Source organism: Lytechinus pictus, chromosome 5 (assembly GCF_037042905.1).
Source record: "Lytechinus pictus isolate F3 Inbred chromosome 5, Lp3.0, whole genome shotgun sequence".
NCBI classification, from domain to species: domain Eukaryota; kingdom Metazoa; phylum Echinodermata; class Echinoidea; order Temnopleuroida; family Toxopneustidae; genus Lytechinus; species Lytechinus pictus.
Genome location: NC_087249.1, coordinates 29,595,635 through 29,611,735, shown reverse-complemented (window position 1 = coordinate 29,611,735; position 16,101 = coordinate 29,595,635). Strand labels below are relative to the sequence as shown.

The following is a 16,101-nucleotide window of genomic DNA, read 5'->3' as shown; positions in this document are numbered from 1 at the left end:
GGACCTCGCTAATGAGCTGGTCACTTACTTCAGACAAACTGCCTATTATGTCGTCCAAACTTGTATTTTCGCGCGGCGGACTGTCCTTCGTCTCCCGTCTTGTCTTGATCCCCGCTGATCGCGAGGGTGATCGCCCACCGCTTTGTCGAGGATCACCGCTGAGAGCGTCCACAACCCTACACCGTCACCGAGGTCTGGATAAACATCTTTCTATTTTCAGCTGGGGCGAAAAAACCTTTGTCCCGCCGAGTCGAAAATGTGAAGACCGCGGGTGTGTTCACTTATTGTTTGACATCACATCCGTAGATTAGATTATATTTCAATCTCTACCTTCCATAATGCCTTTTTTTCGGAGAGAAGAGAGGTGTGTGAAGCGTACACCGCCAAAATCTTCGCTGTCTCTGTCCCTTTCGTTCCTCATTCGCAGGGCCTTGTCAGAGAAATGGGCTTTATCTGTTGCATTGTAATTAAAAAAAAATAAGTTAAATTGCCAAACAAAACCGTCATAAATCAAGGAATAGAACGTCTCTGTACAATGTAATAGCCTCCTTACAAAATAATTCCCCTAAGCCTGTGTCGTTTTATGTATAGACCCTAATACATTTTAAACTCATCTTTCTTACACTAATCCATAATATATTACAAGAAATACAATAGATACTGCCCCTCGTGGCAACAATCACTCTTCTCCGAAAGTTATTTCGAAAAGGGGGAAAATCATGTCTTTGACCTTTTAATCTTGCTCTCAGTGTGACGAGTTATATCCCCACTCGATCTCCCAATAAACCTGGTAATTTCCATTATTCCCTTATCCCTTTTGTCAGATGATCATACCAAGTGCATCGCCCCAAGGGGGTCCGATCTTACCCCCTTTGACCCTCCCCGCTTGAACTTTGTTCTCGAGAGGACTCGTTGAGAGTGTCAATCAATCTCAAACATGCCCGTCAATATTTGTCTATTTTACCACGAACTTATATGTCTTGTTCTATATGATTGCAGTTGTGCATCATGTTTGAGGCCAACATCGTCTCTCTATTTCGATTCATGACGTGTAAGGACTGCCACGTTGAAAGCAACTTTCCTTGAATCTGCAATATTTATTGAAAAGTCCTTATTGAAATCCATAAAATCTTAAATGGTCCTAGATTGTTTTATCATCATGCAGTAATTTAATTCACTCTCAAGAGAGTTCGTATTTAAATATATATTGCAAATAAAGATGATTAGGGCTTCAGAATTCAGTGTAGTTCAAGATGTATTAATATTTCGTCTGCTCTAGTGTTAGATTTTGTCCAATCCGATCATCTCCTCCTCGTCACATGATTAGTACTATTAAAAGAACTTTTCGTTCTAACGTCTCCGCGTCATATGAATGACGACGTGAACATTTGGAAGGGTTATCCCTCAATCAAGAATGTAATAAAACATCTGTGTAAATACCGTTGATGGCACAGGTTAACGCAAATCCATATCTTTCACTTACCATCTGCAATGATCGTCGAGGTTCTTGTGTTCCGGATTTCCCACCCCTTTATAATATCCCTCTTCATTACTGAATAATTACAAGATCATTTGTATGTGCATGCAAAACTGAATAAAATACAATCGGCAGACTGCTTCATGACCTTCGTGGCTGTAACGGATTTTTGTAAAGGGTGGGGGCAGCCATGGTGCTCTTTCTTCATTCATGAGCAATTAGATCATTATTGTCATCACGTTTTAACACCAACCCTGCTCATCTTCTTTCTTGTCCCACGATGATGGTATCTCATCCTCAATTTTCGCTGATCTTGTTGTGATTGTTCATGCTCCCATGGCTCCTTTCAAGCGATTCCGACGCATGGAAATCGGTATTTTTAAAGATCAAGATCTAGAGCATTTTAATTAAGGAGACCGGTGTGAGCTCGTAGTCTACAGCTCCAGACATGGGGAAGCACCAGTGATAACGAAATCAGATATTCCTTGCATTGACAAGAAGGTTCGAGAATCAAGACCGCATTGACGTATGTGATCTAGTGGTTGTTTCGTGATTTATAAGCATCTAACATCACACGTATTTGTGTATGTATTTTTGTTTGTCACGAGACTACATGTACGTCCTTAGTTTGGTTACATTTTGAGTTCGGCAATCCGATTCTTATAACCTGGGAGATTATACTCTTCTCGGAACTAAATACTACATCGCAAGTCATCTTGACCGATCAAACCGTGAACCCGCTTTACGGTTTTAATCCTTCCTAATCCCTACCGACCCACTCAAAGACTAATTAATGTCCACCGTACTGATCATCCCTTTCAGTACCCAATGTTCAATTCATTATCCCTGCCCTTGTAAAGAAATCACATTGCAGATCGAGACCCTTTTATTCTCGAGCCCAAGTAATTTCCTCACAATAGCAAGGTATTGCTTCCGAATCTTTGTCTAAATGAAACACTCGTTGGCTTCCGTCAGTTTAATTAATTGGTCATAAAACCGTCATGAAGGAACCGATTCAGATCCGAGTTAAATCCCTGGAAATTAAGAACACTTCAGTACTACAGACAACACTGTATCCTAGAATATTTTAGGTCAAGATAGCTTGCGTTTGTTATTTTTGGTACAAAATCGACCCGTTCTGAAGTAAAACTGATCTAGATTTTGTGGTAATACAACTATGGTGTCATTGAAAATTATTGAATATCAAGTGTCTTGAATTGTTTCATTTGAGTAGGTTTACAGTTAATAAGCTAAATTTGTGCATTGTGTGAAAATATGGTTCCATATCGTAATGTATATCGATCCACCGCAACCGCGAGCAAGGATTTTGGAATTGGTGTTTCCATCTCTCAGCTTAGACCTCCAAATGTGTCGATGATGATGATGAAAGTGAATCATGCCTGCCAATCGATCATAATTCCCATCTTCCGTAAATCAATTTAGCTCGAACAAATTACTCCGCGTGGTTTCTGAGGCCGAACCCCTCGAGAAAAAAATCCCAGGTTTTTGTCTTGCACTTTTTGGTTTATCGTTTAAAAGTCTGTTTATTGAAAGTAATTATCGGATGCTGGAAATTAGAGATTCTGTTTCTTCCGTGACGGCCAGGAGGGTTTTTCGTTGGTGTTTTTTCTCGCGTATTTTCTTGAGATTTATATCTGGGATTATGATTTTGTGGCTTCCCTCTCGAGTTCGATATTTTATGAGTGGCATATTATGGCGGCTGGGTTGGCCCAGTAAGGTGTGAAATAGTAGACCAGCTTACTAAAGGTAGAAGAACAACAATGGGCTTGGGCTCTAGGCTTGTGTGAAAAGAACATTTCGGTGGAGTTCTGCAATAGCGATCAATAGAGAAGTGTGGTTTTGTATGGGAGGAGGCTATTGTGGGGCTGCTTTTAGTGATTGGCCTTTGCAAAGCTTGAGCCCTATAGAAAGCATTTCACAAGTCTGCTATTCATCTCCCAACTCAGCCCTTTCATCGCGAAATTTGCACAATTTACGGGCACAAACGCCGCTGATTTTGTATTCAGCGGCGCTGAGCCGAGTGGTAAACTTTGACTATTGAAATAAAGAGAGAATTGGGGAGTTGTGTACAAGGAAAATTGAATAAATGCGTTGAGCGAACGTGATGAACAAGTTGGGTTCGTTTGTTCACTGGGCTGAACTGACCAATCGGGGCACGTTGTCGTGTGTTTGTGGCGGATTGGGGGGTACGGTGACAGCTGGAAAGAGCCTCCCCGCGGGCTGCAGCGAAGCCAGTTAGCTTTAGAGTCAGTATATGAGTGGAAACCCTGGCTGAGAGTACGCGTTGTAGCATTCCAAGTATGCTATGCTATCTCGCTCCTGAACATCGGTGCCATTTCCCCATCACATTAATCATAATCGCAGGGAACGCGTTGGTGAAGTGGGAGAGCGATTTCTAACCAGGAATCAAAACGTTCACGCACAGCACATCATCGTTTCTGACGTGGACCAATATACTGGGATTATATACCACGCCGAGAATTTATACCCGCCCTAGCAGACGAAGGGGACAGGAGGAAAGACTGTATGTTGTTGGAAGCAATGAGCATCTGATTATCATAGCAAACTTGGCATCCAACCGCTGGGTGAAATACACGCCGCGCTTCCCGCGTTGGCTATCTAGTCGAGTCCGCAGGTGTCGGGTTAGGATATGGACAAGTAGGGTCAGCTAGTCAATAGCTGCCAGCTCCTGTTCACCATCTTTTTCTAAAACGTCCCAAGTGCCATAAACTACATCTTTCAAGTATGACTTATCCAAGACTATGTTCGTCCATTTCTCTTACTCCAGAGCAACTCGCCTAGCGGATACCAGTGCTACGGCCAGTACGCCAGCAGCACATACATGGAAGGGAATGGGGAGGCGTAGAGCGGCTATTTGCAGTAGGTCGATTCTGCAGTCTGCTTCACTAGCAGGTCTTCTGCTTCAGTTTGCCATCTTTACAGCTCTTATTTCAAAAGGTGAGTTCCTCAAATTACTATTCCTACATGTATCCCCACATCTCCAGTAATGATTATGCAATCCCCTTTGTAAAAGAATATGTCGCTGAAGTGTGTCCATTTCCATACCTGCATGTTAAAAAAAAAAAAATCAGTAGACACGCTCACGCGTAGGACTTGGTAAATAACTTGAGCACTTGAAACCATTCATGGCATTTACCCAAATACTAGAATTTTCCAAAATGTTCAGCTCAATTGTTTGTTTTGACGGCAATGTTTATAGTTCTAACACAAATATTTTCGGATTATATTATTTATTTATCATTCATATCAAATTCTGTAACTTTCATGACCAATGACGATGAAATAAGTATTGTGCAAGTTTACTACCGGTAAAAAAAAAATATTAGTGCATAATGGTTATTATGTTCATTAATTACAAATGTCCTTATCCTTGGTATATCTTTTACTTTGGTTAAAATTAAGAATTTAATATTTTTCTGTAGATATTATTATCTGAGAACTAAATACAGTATGATATAATTTGTAGACTGTATTCATGTGAAGCAAGCACTATGTTTATTCTATTGCAATCAGTGCTATATATCACTTTCAAGTTCAACATCGCAATACCCTTTCAACTGAATTCATGGGGGGGGGGGACAGTAGTCCATTATAAGGGCGTTCCTCTCTTATAAATTGTGATTTAGTTTTTGGAAGAAGTGCTATTTCACTCAAGAAGTGTGTCCTGAATGGATGATCACCTTTCATCTTGGCCACTCTTTTTACTATAGTGGAATAAAAAATGGAGGCAAATAGAGTTCATGATATTATGGTTGCTTTTTATCAACTTTCATGCAGAGTGGGAAAGTTAACAGATAACCCCTTGGCCTTGTCACCGTTTGAATGGGTACATACGTCTTGATCATGCCCCACAACAATGCCATAAAGTTAAGTAAATAAAAAAAGAGAGGCAGCGAATTAAAATAAATTTGCCCCAAACAGATATGTGTTTGCAAAGTGTACACAATCATGCAGGCCTCATGAGGAGTTTTTGTGCCTTTCAGGTTAGGTTTAGCTGCCAACGCCTTTCCATTTTGCCTCATTTCATGCCAGTGCCCCTTTGTTCACAATATGCACCTATTCCTTTATCATTATTATACAAGTTATCGAAGTTCTACTCTCCCATTTAATGTTTAGCTTTTCTGTAATAATAAAGATACTGGGTGCTGGATACAGGAAATTCTATCTTGCGCGTAGTAAATGGTGTGTATATCCTCCCGTGCAATAAAATTATGATTCTTTTATTGTCCAGCCCTAAAAAAATGCAGCCACAACAATAATCTTCAAACCTCATCTATTCAATTTACTGAAGTTCCTTCCTATACTCTCATTTTGTTTCGATGTTAACTATTCCCTTGTATGCTTGGCTGAATATATGAATTGAACAGCCCGTTGTGCTATCAAAATTTTGCGATTATCCTAGTTGATTGGGGTTTGGTGGGAACAAAAGGCCCCTCTTGTGTGGAAGGAGACTGGGTAATAGGTCCAATTGTTACCGTTCTAGTGGCTTTTGACGCAGTACATTGCCGAGCAATAATTACCAAGGACACGCTGGCTTTGTATTGCTTTTTTTCCAGACTGGCAAGCTTGTACTGTTGCCGAGCATGAAAATTCCAAATCTCAAAATGATAATAAACATTGCATCTGAAAATGTAATGCTTTTTTATAAGAACAGGGTAAATTATGTGTGATATTATGGATATTGAAGCTCGCACTTTGCCTTCCATAAGTGTATCTATTATCCATATCCATTGATTGATCTTCGGCCATTCATTCCCTTCACCATTCCGGCAATGGCTCATTTCCAAAATATTAAATTAAAATGAATTACATGCATTCAACATCACACGATCGCGCATTTTGTGAAGCAATTGATTTAGCTCATATCGGTCTCGTTAGCCCGTTCAATCCCACCCCACTATTACAGAGGAGAGCAGTTTTGACTGACGCAATAAAATGCCATTTCGGTTTGTTTGTCAAATCGCAAGGTTACAATTATCCCATTTCACAGCTTTACAAGGCCCTTCCATTTGTTGATCAAATAGAATGATATGGATAGCGTGTTTGCCTTTGAACCTTTGAATCACCACATATATAATTCCTCCTCCCCATTCCTCTGCCATAGGAGATACGTATAAGGCTGTATTAGGTTACAACAACATCGTTGGTTGTGAATTGGTAGTTTTATTTGGCATAAAGCTGTAGTAGATGTACCGTGCTATGACGCAAGGTTATACAAACTATTTAAGCCCTTCGTGTATCAGCGTTTTCATTCAGGACCATGACCATGGCCCGAGATGATGTACAAATAAGTTGTGTTTTTACAAAGTAGTTCTTGTATGCCTCCAAAACTTGAATTGTACGGTTTATTGTAATTTGTATAACTCGGTGGATTAAATCCTCGTGAGATATGTTCTCTTTCCGTGCGAAAGTAGGAAAACGTAGGTAGCATTATATAGGTGTTTTAGTTAAGGACCTAGCGATTGTTTAGCCCTTAGAAATGTACCATGGCCCGAGATGATGTACAAATAAGTTGTGTTTTTACAAAGTAGTTCTTGTATGCCTCCAAAACTTGAATTGTACGGTTTATTGTAATTTGTATAACTCGGTGGATTAAATCCTCGTGAGATATGTTCTCTTTCCGTGCGAAAGTAGGAAAACGTAGGTAGCATTATATAGGTGTTTTAGTTAAGGACCTAGCGATTGTTTAGCCCTTAGAAATGTGGAGTCTGCTAAAAAAACAATTGAACAAAAAGCGATGTTGTAAAATTTAATGTGATATTAGTAAATGTGAATTGACCGCTGAAATTTATGACGATTGGCAGTTTTGATAAAACTGGGGGTCGCCGACTGCATTTTGTTGGCCTTTCAGCTGATTTGGTCCTTTAAACCTCACATTCGGCAATGATCAGACTTGGTCAAGACCACGGTAGCAGTTTACGAGCTGCCAAGCACGATGTAAATATGGTAGGCCGAGCCAAGGCTAAGCTCATATATATTCGTCTGATCCTCTCTGCTGATGTCCACTCATCCAGGACATCCATCAAAAATTGAGAGGCGAGGAGTAAGCAGTGTCTTGGGGTCAGTTGTGCCTCTTGTCCCTATTCCATCAAGGCCTTCCTAAATTACTCCCCATCCATCACTCTGATGTCCATACACGTTTAGAACACAAAACAAAATAAAGGAGGAAAAATACAAAGGCCGTGCAAGTTCTAATCGGGCACCTCTCAAATCGATTGCTTAGGTTAATTTATCTTCTCGTTACTTGCTATGCCTTCTGGTACATCATTATGTGACAAATTTCCAAGTCTTCTTTCAGCGAGACCGCTTATTTTGTCCCTTCAAAATAAACCAATAATAATACTGAAATATTGCAAGAATTGGGGTTTTTGTTTACTTCAGCCAAAGATTCATCGTGGATCAGGAGATTACGCATGTAAATGTCGGGATTCAAATACTTCTAGGAATTTCCAAAGGTCCAAAAATATCTAACAGAATTCATCATGCAAATAAAATTTAGAGTTGGCCTAGAAAATAAGACTATAGCGCCACTAGTAACCGCCTCTTTCGCGCGCAAATGGATGTGAATTCGAACAGGGTTTTTTTTACACAGGGGAAACAGCTTTGGGATGAGAGGAGAGTTTATTTCAGAAATAATGTAACCTTTCCAATTTGGCTTTATGTTTACATGTAAGGCCAATTCAGGTGTCAAGTCCAGTGATTTCAGATGGTTTGGCGAGCAGCTTGAATGTTGAAAAATACACATATTTTTCTTCCTTGTGATTTAAGCATATAAGTAATTAGTGTTAAGGTGCAACCAAAACGCTTTCTGTTGATTAGAAATTAAACCGTCATACAGACACATATCAATTTAAAAAACGAGTCACCAATTATAGAAGGATCTTAAACACCATAATTTATCTCTTTGATTATATTCACTCATTCACTACTCAGATTTGATTAATTGGATGGGATATTGAATACTTTTTTGCCACAGTAGACTCTGGTCCCGGTTTGCACATTTACCAGTGAATTCTTTTGGCATGTTCTGCAAGTAACTCGATGTGTCAGATCTTCCAAAGAACTAGAGATTTCGTGTGACTTGTTGAGGTTGTGGTGGGTTTAGAACTTCAGATATGTTGGTGCCAATTTTACTTTAGTTTGGCCTAGGCATACATGTACATTGATATTCTTTCTCCCTTGTTTCTTCGTTGTTTCTACAGTGTATTCAGGTTGTGATATCTTGTGGTGTTCGTACCAGTACGAAGCAGACACAGACCCGTTGGATCCAGGTCCATATCCAGACTTTTGCCGTGCCTTGCAGAGGTATCAGCGCTGCGTGGACAGAATATCTCCGGGATCGTGTCGGGGCGATCTCCACTATCATTCCACAAAGACGGTTATCCCCGACTTGCAAAGGAACTACGAATGTGCACGAGTGCTACGAGAAGAGAACAACCCAAGCCCAACCAGGGCTGTGGAAACGACGACGAGGTCGTCGCGCAACGGCGGTGACAACGACAGCGATTCTCCAAGCAAGGGTAGAGGGAATAACGGTCGTCTACCGTATTATCCGGATATTCTATCAGACGCACCTGAGACAGGAGGATCACAGAGGTGTCAGTACACGGGCTCCAGGAGCTTCAGACATTGCGGACTCTTTGGAGACCCACATTTGAGAACGTTTGATGATTTGTTCCAGACGTGTAAAGTGGCCGGTGCGTGGCCATTGATTTACAACGACTATTTGACAGCCCAGGTTACTAACGTGCCCTTGGTTCATGGTTCCGGTGCCACAGCTACAAACAAGGTAGGTGTTTTGCACTTTAATTATTATTACTCCTTAAATGCAGCAGGTTTTTTTTAACCATGGACACGGTAACTTTCCATAGGCCTGTAAAATTCTTGTAATTTTTTTTAGCCTATGGACATTATTTACAATAGGGAATTTACCATTACAGTGGGAAAAGTTGGTCCGAATTTTTGTCTCTAGTTTAGTAGACCAATATGCAGTCTAGATGTTCATGAATCCTTAGGTTTCATCCTTGTCTAGCTTGTTCACAATGTCATCTCCCCTTATATGTATTATGATTTATGAAATTATTAAGAACACCATAATGCAATATTGAGGATTCTTTTACTGCTGTACCTTCAAGTCGCCGAGAAGATTCTCTGAATATTCCTCACGAAATGTAGTTCTGTCTTGATTGCCCCTTTTCTGGACAAACAAGCTCCTGCTCTTCAACTCTTCACATAGATTTTAGATTCCAGTTTGCATGTGTCTGTGTGTTTTGCAACAAAGATATCACGAGGATCTATTTGTTTTCCATTAACGCGAACAGAGCTTCGTACGCAGAGAACAAAAACAAATAATGGACCGTTGTAAACAGTCCATTGCAAATGTTCTGCTGAGGCCAACTGTCAATACATTTTTGGCAAGCAGGCTCGAGATGAGATGGTCTTTGGTGAGAAAAACAAGGAGTGTTGACTGTTATTATTACGGAAAATTATGTATGTTTGATTGATATTCGAATTTGATTGTCAATACACTTTCTGATCACGGATACTGTAACATTTTCCCTGTTCCTTCATGAATTTGGTAACGAGTTTGCTTACGTGTCCTTGTTGTTGATTGTCATGTTATATTTCCGTGTCCCGATGGGATATGACAAGACCTGAATTGGTTTCATAGTGGTAATTGATTTTTCCAAACTTTTATTGAAGCGGATTTTCGTGTATCGCTCATAAAGTTAATACGCTGCCTTATATTACTATCTGGTTTAGGCCCTTGTACCAGGGATATGCATATCCCTGCTTGTACGTTCCTTTCGGTAGCATGTCTTTTTCTCAAATCTAAATAAAATGTCAGGAAGTGCCAATGGTGCTCTCCCGAATCCCCGTCATTTCTTTCATTGACACGTCCAACAAAAATGTTATGTTATTAGTTCTGGTCTACTCGCTGTGGTGGTTTTAACCTTCTCCTTCTACTACTTTTATTTCCATTGGACAAATATCTCCCACCGTCTTGAGTACACACTGTAAACCTGGCCAGCCATTTTTACTCAGCGAATGCCCTGCGAAGGTTTCTTCTGCTTGGGGTTTCCATTGTGAGATTTGTGTGCAAGATTCGATGTGCTTCACTTACGCTCGGTTGCCCCTCAAAGCCGTACAGTCCCGGCGGGGGCAATCCTGATGTCGCCTTACCCGTTTGTATTAGCTTGCCTTGAATGCGGGGCAGCTGTTTACTTGTGAGCAGTTCTTTCACCATGCTCCCCTTCTCCTTTTATTCAGCCTAAGAAACTCACAAGAACCCCCGATGGCTGACCTACAAAGGGGCTCCCAATGAATTCAGAAATTCTTACCCATTTTACTGATCCGTATCTGTGACATCTTTTATTCACTACTGGGTCAATCTTAAGTTCATATTCGAGCTCCATTGTCGGTGAAAACACTGGTTGTCTGTGTTAAAATCTTGCATTGCATTTCTTTCCTCACTTATATACCATTCAATCTTTTCAAACCTCATAGGCATGTTGATAAGATAGATTGAAGTGAAGTTCCATTATGCTCATTATTATTTGAGGGGATTATTTGGTTGGTCATTGTACATGTGGCAGCAGGAGATTTTGAAATATATTCATATGAAGCCTAGATGTTTATGTTATCTAACTATCCCTTACGGTACATCGTATAAAAACAGCCCATATTGAAAAACGCTACAAAAAGGGGTCCCACTGTTTTACAGTGTACCAACATAAGGCCTATGTCTTATCTGGGATTTTCTTAACGTTTTGGGAAAACATTTGGGCCCAATTATTTTTCATTTCGACAGTGCTTCACATTGTACTGTAGGATGAGAAACACAATGCCTTCAAGACATTTTTGCAAGGTTATTTCGCTTTTGCTAGGTTATTTCGCCTTGGACCAATAACTCTGCGAGACACTAATCATCGTCCATAAGCCATCATCACACTCGATACATTAGGCGAGGAGATCAATACATGCCCATCATTATAAAACCATTTGTAATCGAAGTTCACTTAGTCCGAAGCAAGGAGAATTCGATTTGTTGGCTGTGCTGAAATACCGTGTTACCTCATGATTGTATGTGGATGTGGGAAGGCAATCGATTTGTCAACCCTGGACAGACACATAATGATGAATGACGGACAGCCCCGAAGTATAATGAGTGGAAGTGAGCGTTTAGGATTATGTGATGAATGATTATTGTCATTGTGTGGTCACTCTTACGAGCTATATATGTATGACCAGTGACCACCTTCTACTGCCTGTACTAATGGTGGCGGTAATTTTACAAATCTGACAGTTTTGTACCTAGTAGTAGTCCCTACATCCTACATGAACTTGATATAGCGTATTGTCACATACATCTGCACTTAGAGTTAGACCCTATCCTCTATATCTTGATTTATATATTGCCTCCTTGCAAAACAAAATGTAATTTGTGTTATTGAATTGATGCAAAAATTATCAATGTAGCTTTAAAAAAAAACAGCCAGCGCTACGTTGCGTCCCTTCCATATTGAAATAAAAGATGCCTTTACCCATGATTATGCATGTGCTTGCACTGTAAGCTATTCTGCAGTGTTGATCATGACCAGCTTTCTGGAATGAATTCCTGGACCACACGGCATCATCTTGCCTCGTAATTCTATCTGCTCCATCCCCTCGCCAGTCGAATAGTTTATTTATACAGCCAGGAAATCAGACCATACCAGCATCTCTTGCGCAGGAAAAATGATGATACCAATTTTGCAGAGCGTGCAGCAAATCCTATCCACATGGTAAATCTAATCCTGAAATCATAAGGGCCCGTATTCTGAACTCGGGTTTAACTTAGACCATGGTCTAACTCTGTGCTAAAATTATGGGAAGCCAGAAGTATCAAAATTTTTGTTAAGTTGTATGTTTCTTATGTTTACTGTGCTCTTTTCTGATTCATTGATGGTGAAGACAATAATCTATTTATACTTCCTAGACAATTGAGAATGATTTGAGAGCCAAATGAGCTGAAAATATGATATCTCTACTGTTAGTGATTTATGTAACAATTGGCTATCCATACTTAAACCACAACTTTAAACCTGAGTTTAAGTTAAACCCGACTTCAGAATACGGGCCAAGGAGTGTGGCTTTTCTGCATCAGCTTAGTAGGGTATTTGGTGGTACATTTAAATGATTTACCTCGACGTCATCGTTTATACTTTTATTGTGCAAGACAACTGGAGGCACGAAATACAAAATATTGGGAGTCCTTTGAGTTTTGCAATGATCCTAAACTATACTTGGTTTGAATACGGGGGAATGAATTCATCCAAGAATCTCAACCTCGACAATCGCATTAACAGTAATCATGCACTTCTGAAGTTTTAAATCGAATACAAGAACAAAAACTTAATACCTTAAAGCTAAATGAAAGTAGTTGCAGTAAATCTCTGATTTCGTGAGAAAGTCTGTAAAACCAAGGTTAAGTATTACCATATCATCGTGGATCTAGATCTGGTACAGTTACATAAACTGAACTTTGTGAAATCATAAAATCTAAGCTGAAAAATGATCACACTGAAGATCGCCAACACAGATAGGCACACGTGGGACAGTGTATTATTATTGCTGGAATGAAGACCCGACGGAAGTGCCCGAATCCGCGCTTATTTTGCTTATTTCTCAGCAATTCCACAATTTCTTCCAGAATCATTTGGCATATATTTTATATTCATCCAAACAGACGCTTCCAAGGTGGTCATTATATTGGATTCTGTAAAAAGTCATTTTGAGATCGTTACCACATCTGGCATTTATCTTTAATTTACACGGTGTAAACCGTTCCAAATCATACTGATTTCCTCTGGTCTAGATCCATGGGAAGAGCATGGAGCTAATATTCTGTGTATAGCTCCATGGGAAGAGGACTACCGTTGTTGATGAAAAATCACTGCCCGCTCGAATGGAAACCAAAAACAGACGGCAGGGTGGTAAAATGAGAAGTGGACGTCGTTAAAAACCAACATGACGACCTCGACATGTCAACAAAGCCTAAAGCTTGTAAAATTCCAATCGACCGGAGCATGATGAGGGTCGTGACCCCAAAACTTTAAGGGAATGTCATGAAGCTGACTTTGAAATTCATTGGTTTGTTGTAGCTGAGGCCATATTGATAATTTTTGTGTGGAAAAAGAGCTGGATCGTGTACATGCATACCTAATATTTTGTGTGTGTCTTTCCATGAAATCGTAGCATCATTTTGTTGGGTTTGTCCATGGATCCTACTCCATGGTTTGTCTGAATTCAAGTAAAATTGCTATTGAGGTCGACATGGCCTTTAAGTCTGTATTATCATAATGAGATTTTTACAGAACAGAATTTACAATAGGTACCTCGAAATCTATATATAGTGTAAGCACACTAAGCTTATTTGTTTATTTTTAATGACAGGTGCAGTGCACTTCTGTTTTCAAGTCAACTTATTTCAGTAGGAAATTACACCTCACAAAACCATTCTTGAATTTCTTACAATTCAGTTGTGTTTGGGCCTAAAGACAAATGCAGAGAAGATGATTCTTCAATCGCTTCAACGATTGTGATTGTAATCTATTCAATATAGACGTGGATGAATGACCTCTCAAATTCCATGATTTTGTGTACGATTTCATTTGTTGATCTTGTTCGGAAGCTAAATTAGTATGCCCTTGGCATGAAATATTAAGAAGATTGTCCTTTTTAATGCCAACCTTGTCATACACTTGTTGTACATCACTTCCAAGGCTTCGTATCCTCTCTCAAACTGATAATAATCCATTCTACTGACCTTTATTGCCCGAGTAATCCAGCGAAATTCACCTCGCGTATCCATCATTCGTTCGTGGTCTCACTGTCTTTGCGTCGTCATAATTTGGGAATATTTAGAGAGAAAACAATAGTGCACCCTCAAACCTGAGCTCCAATGGAGTATGTTTGTGAGATTGAATCAAAAGGAAGGTGTTCTTAAAACGGGGGATAATAATTGGTAGTTGAATGGCCGTTAACGATTCGGATTAGGCGCTGATTTAGCAAATTATGCAAAGAATGAATCGAATATTCTATACCGCTTGCACTTGCACGCATCTGTTTTAGCCAAAGGGTTGGTGATCTATCAAAATATGACGTGCTTGATGGTTTAAGGCTACCCAGCGACGCGTATTTTCTTACATATCATTACTAGTGGGATCAGTGCAATCACTGCGAATTCATACTATTAATTAGCTGATAAACGTATCCAGAATTTACTTTTATCATACATGATGATGTACCAGGGAAGTGTTGGTGAAGTTTTAGCTATTCTGTGAAAGATTAAATGATAATTGTGAGCTTTCAAGTGCTTTGTTATTTAGTATTTACGAACATAAACTGTTCACTGCGAATGATTGCTTGTCAGATGTTCTCAAGTTCAGGCTATGACCCGAATGCTTATTGTTAAGTTATGCTGAGAAAAATTGATTACACTTGTACAATGTAGGTCCTGTATATTTTTGTTATTGGAATGTGGAAATAAATCAAATCAAATAATTTGAACGTAGCCCCATACACGGAGTTTCGTGTGCTGTGTGTATTTGGCCCTCATTATGGTTACGGCAGATAATTTTGGTGATTCACAAATATATTTGCTTACACCTGTGCACTAATCCATGCATTTTTTTTGCTCTTTAAAAATGACGTATGTTATACTTCGGTCTCATCCGAAATAATTTATGTTCTTATTTCAAATTTTCCTACTAAATAAATGGCCCATCGCATTCAATATTCAATTATTTCTTCTATCTGGGATGATTGATTGCTTCAAGTGTGGGAAATTAATATTTTGGACCATCCCATAATTGTGGCGGTTCCGCAACACCACCTCCCAACGATCATATCGACATGCTTTGTAACTTTTCAATGGCTTTACATTGTATGAAAACCTGCCAGTTATCACCTGAAAGACAATAAATTTCGTCAGTTCAGCTGTATAAACGCTCGGAATGATTAGAGCATATCATGGGATGATGCTTTACAAACAGAAATGGAATGTGTCGTTAATCAAACGTTCTTTTGTTGAATTTTCACCCGATATGCTGAGCAGTCGTTTGCAGTAGTATTGAATAGGAATTTGCCTTATGTTTGTTTTCCAAATTTTAATGGAAAGATTTCTTTTTTAAAGTAGTGAGTGGATATAAAAACTAGCGTAAATATGGTCGATTATTCTTTTATCTTTTCTTTAATGTGTTTACATGTAGTTTTAGATATCATTATCATTTTCATTATTGACAATTCGCAACCCACCCCCCCCCCCTTGAAAAAAAAATCGTTCCTGTGAAGTAAAATCAAGGATGGAGATCCCATTAACCCGTCTGTACTTGTCTCTGAACAATTATTAAATTCGACTTAAAATATCCAACATGATTTGATTTTGATAATCTATTGACAGATCTTTATTCTAAGATAGTTACTTTCAGAAAGATATAGGGCCTATTACTTAAAAGATCGTTTACGGCTACCACAGTAATTGTTCCCCGCACAGGTGATCTGTGACGTCACGGTTTGGATTTACTTCTTCAAACTTGTTT

The 16,101-nt window shown here is 39.4% G+C and overlaps 1 protein-coding gene across 1 annotated transcript; it reads left to right on the top strand.

Annotated features, from left to right (window-relative positions):
• Positions 1–2,932: 2,932 nt before the first annotated feature.
• On the top strand, positions 2,933–15,827 carry LOC129262142 (repulsive guidance molecule A-like). The gene is made up of 2 exons (XM_054900190.2): positions 2,933–4,456; positions 8,722–15,827. The coding sequence occupies exons 1-2, from the start codon at positions 4,261–4,263 to the stop codon at positions 9,363–9,365; spliced, it is 840 nt and encodes a 279-aa protein (XP_054756165.2). The 5' UTR covers positions 2,933–4,260; the 3' UTR covers positions 9,366–15,827.
• The last annotated feature ends 274 nt before the right edge of the window (positions 15,828–16,101 follow it).

Excerpts from the sequence above, each read along its gene's own strand:
- LOC129262142 (XM_054900190.2), top strand. The coding sequence starts at position 4,261 with ATGTTCGTCCATTTCTCTTACTCCAGAGCAACTCGCCTAGCGGATACC. Across the intron at positions 4,457-8,721 it reads TACAGCTCTTATTTCAAAAG|TGTATTCAGGTTGTGATATC; the intron begins GTGAGTTCCTCA and ends TTGTTTCTACAG.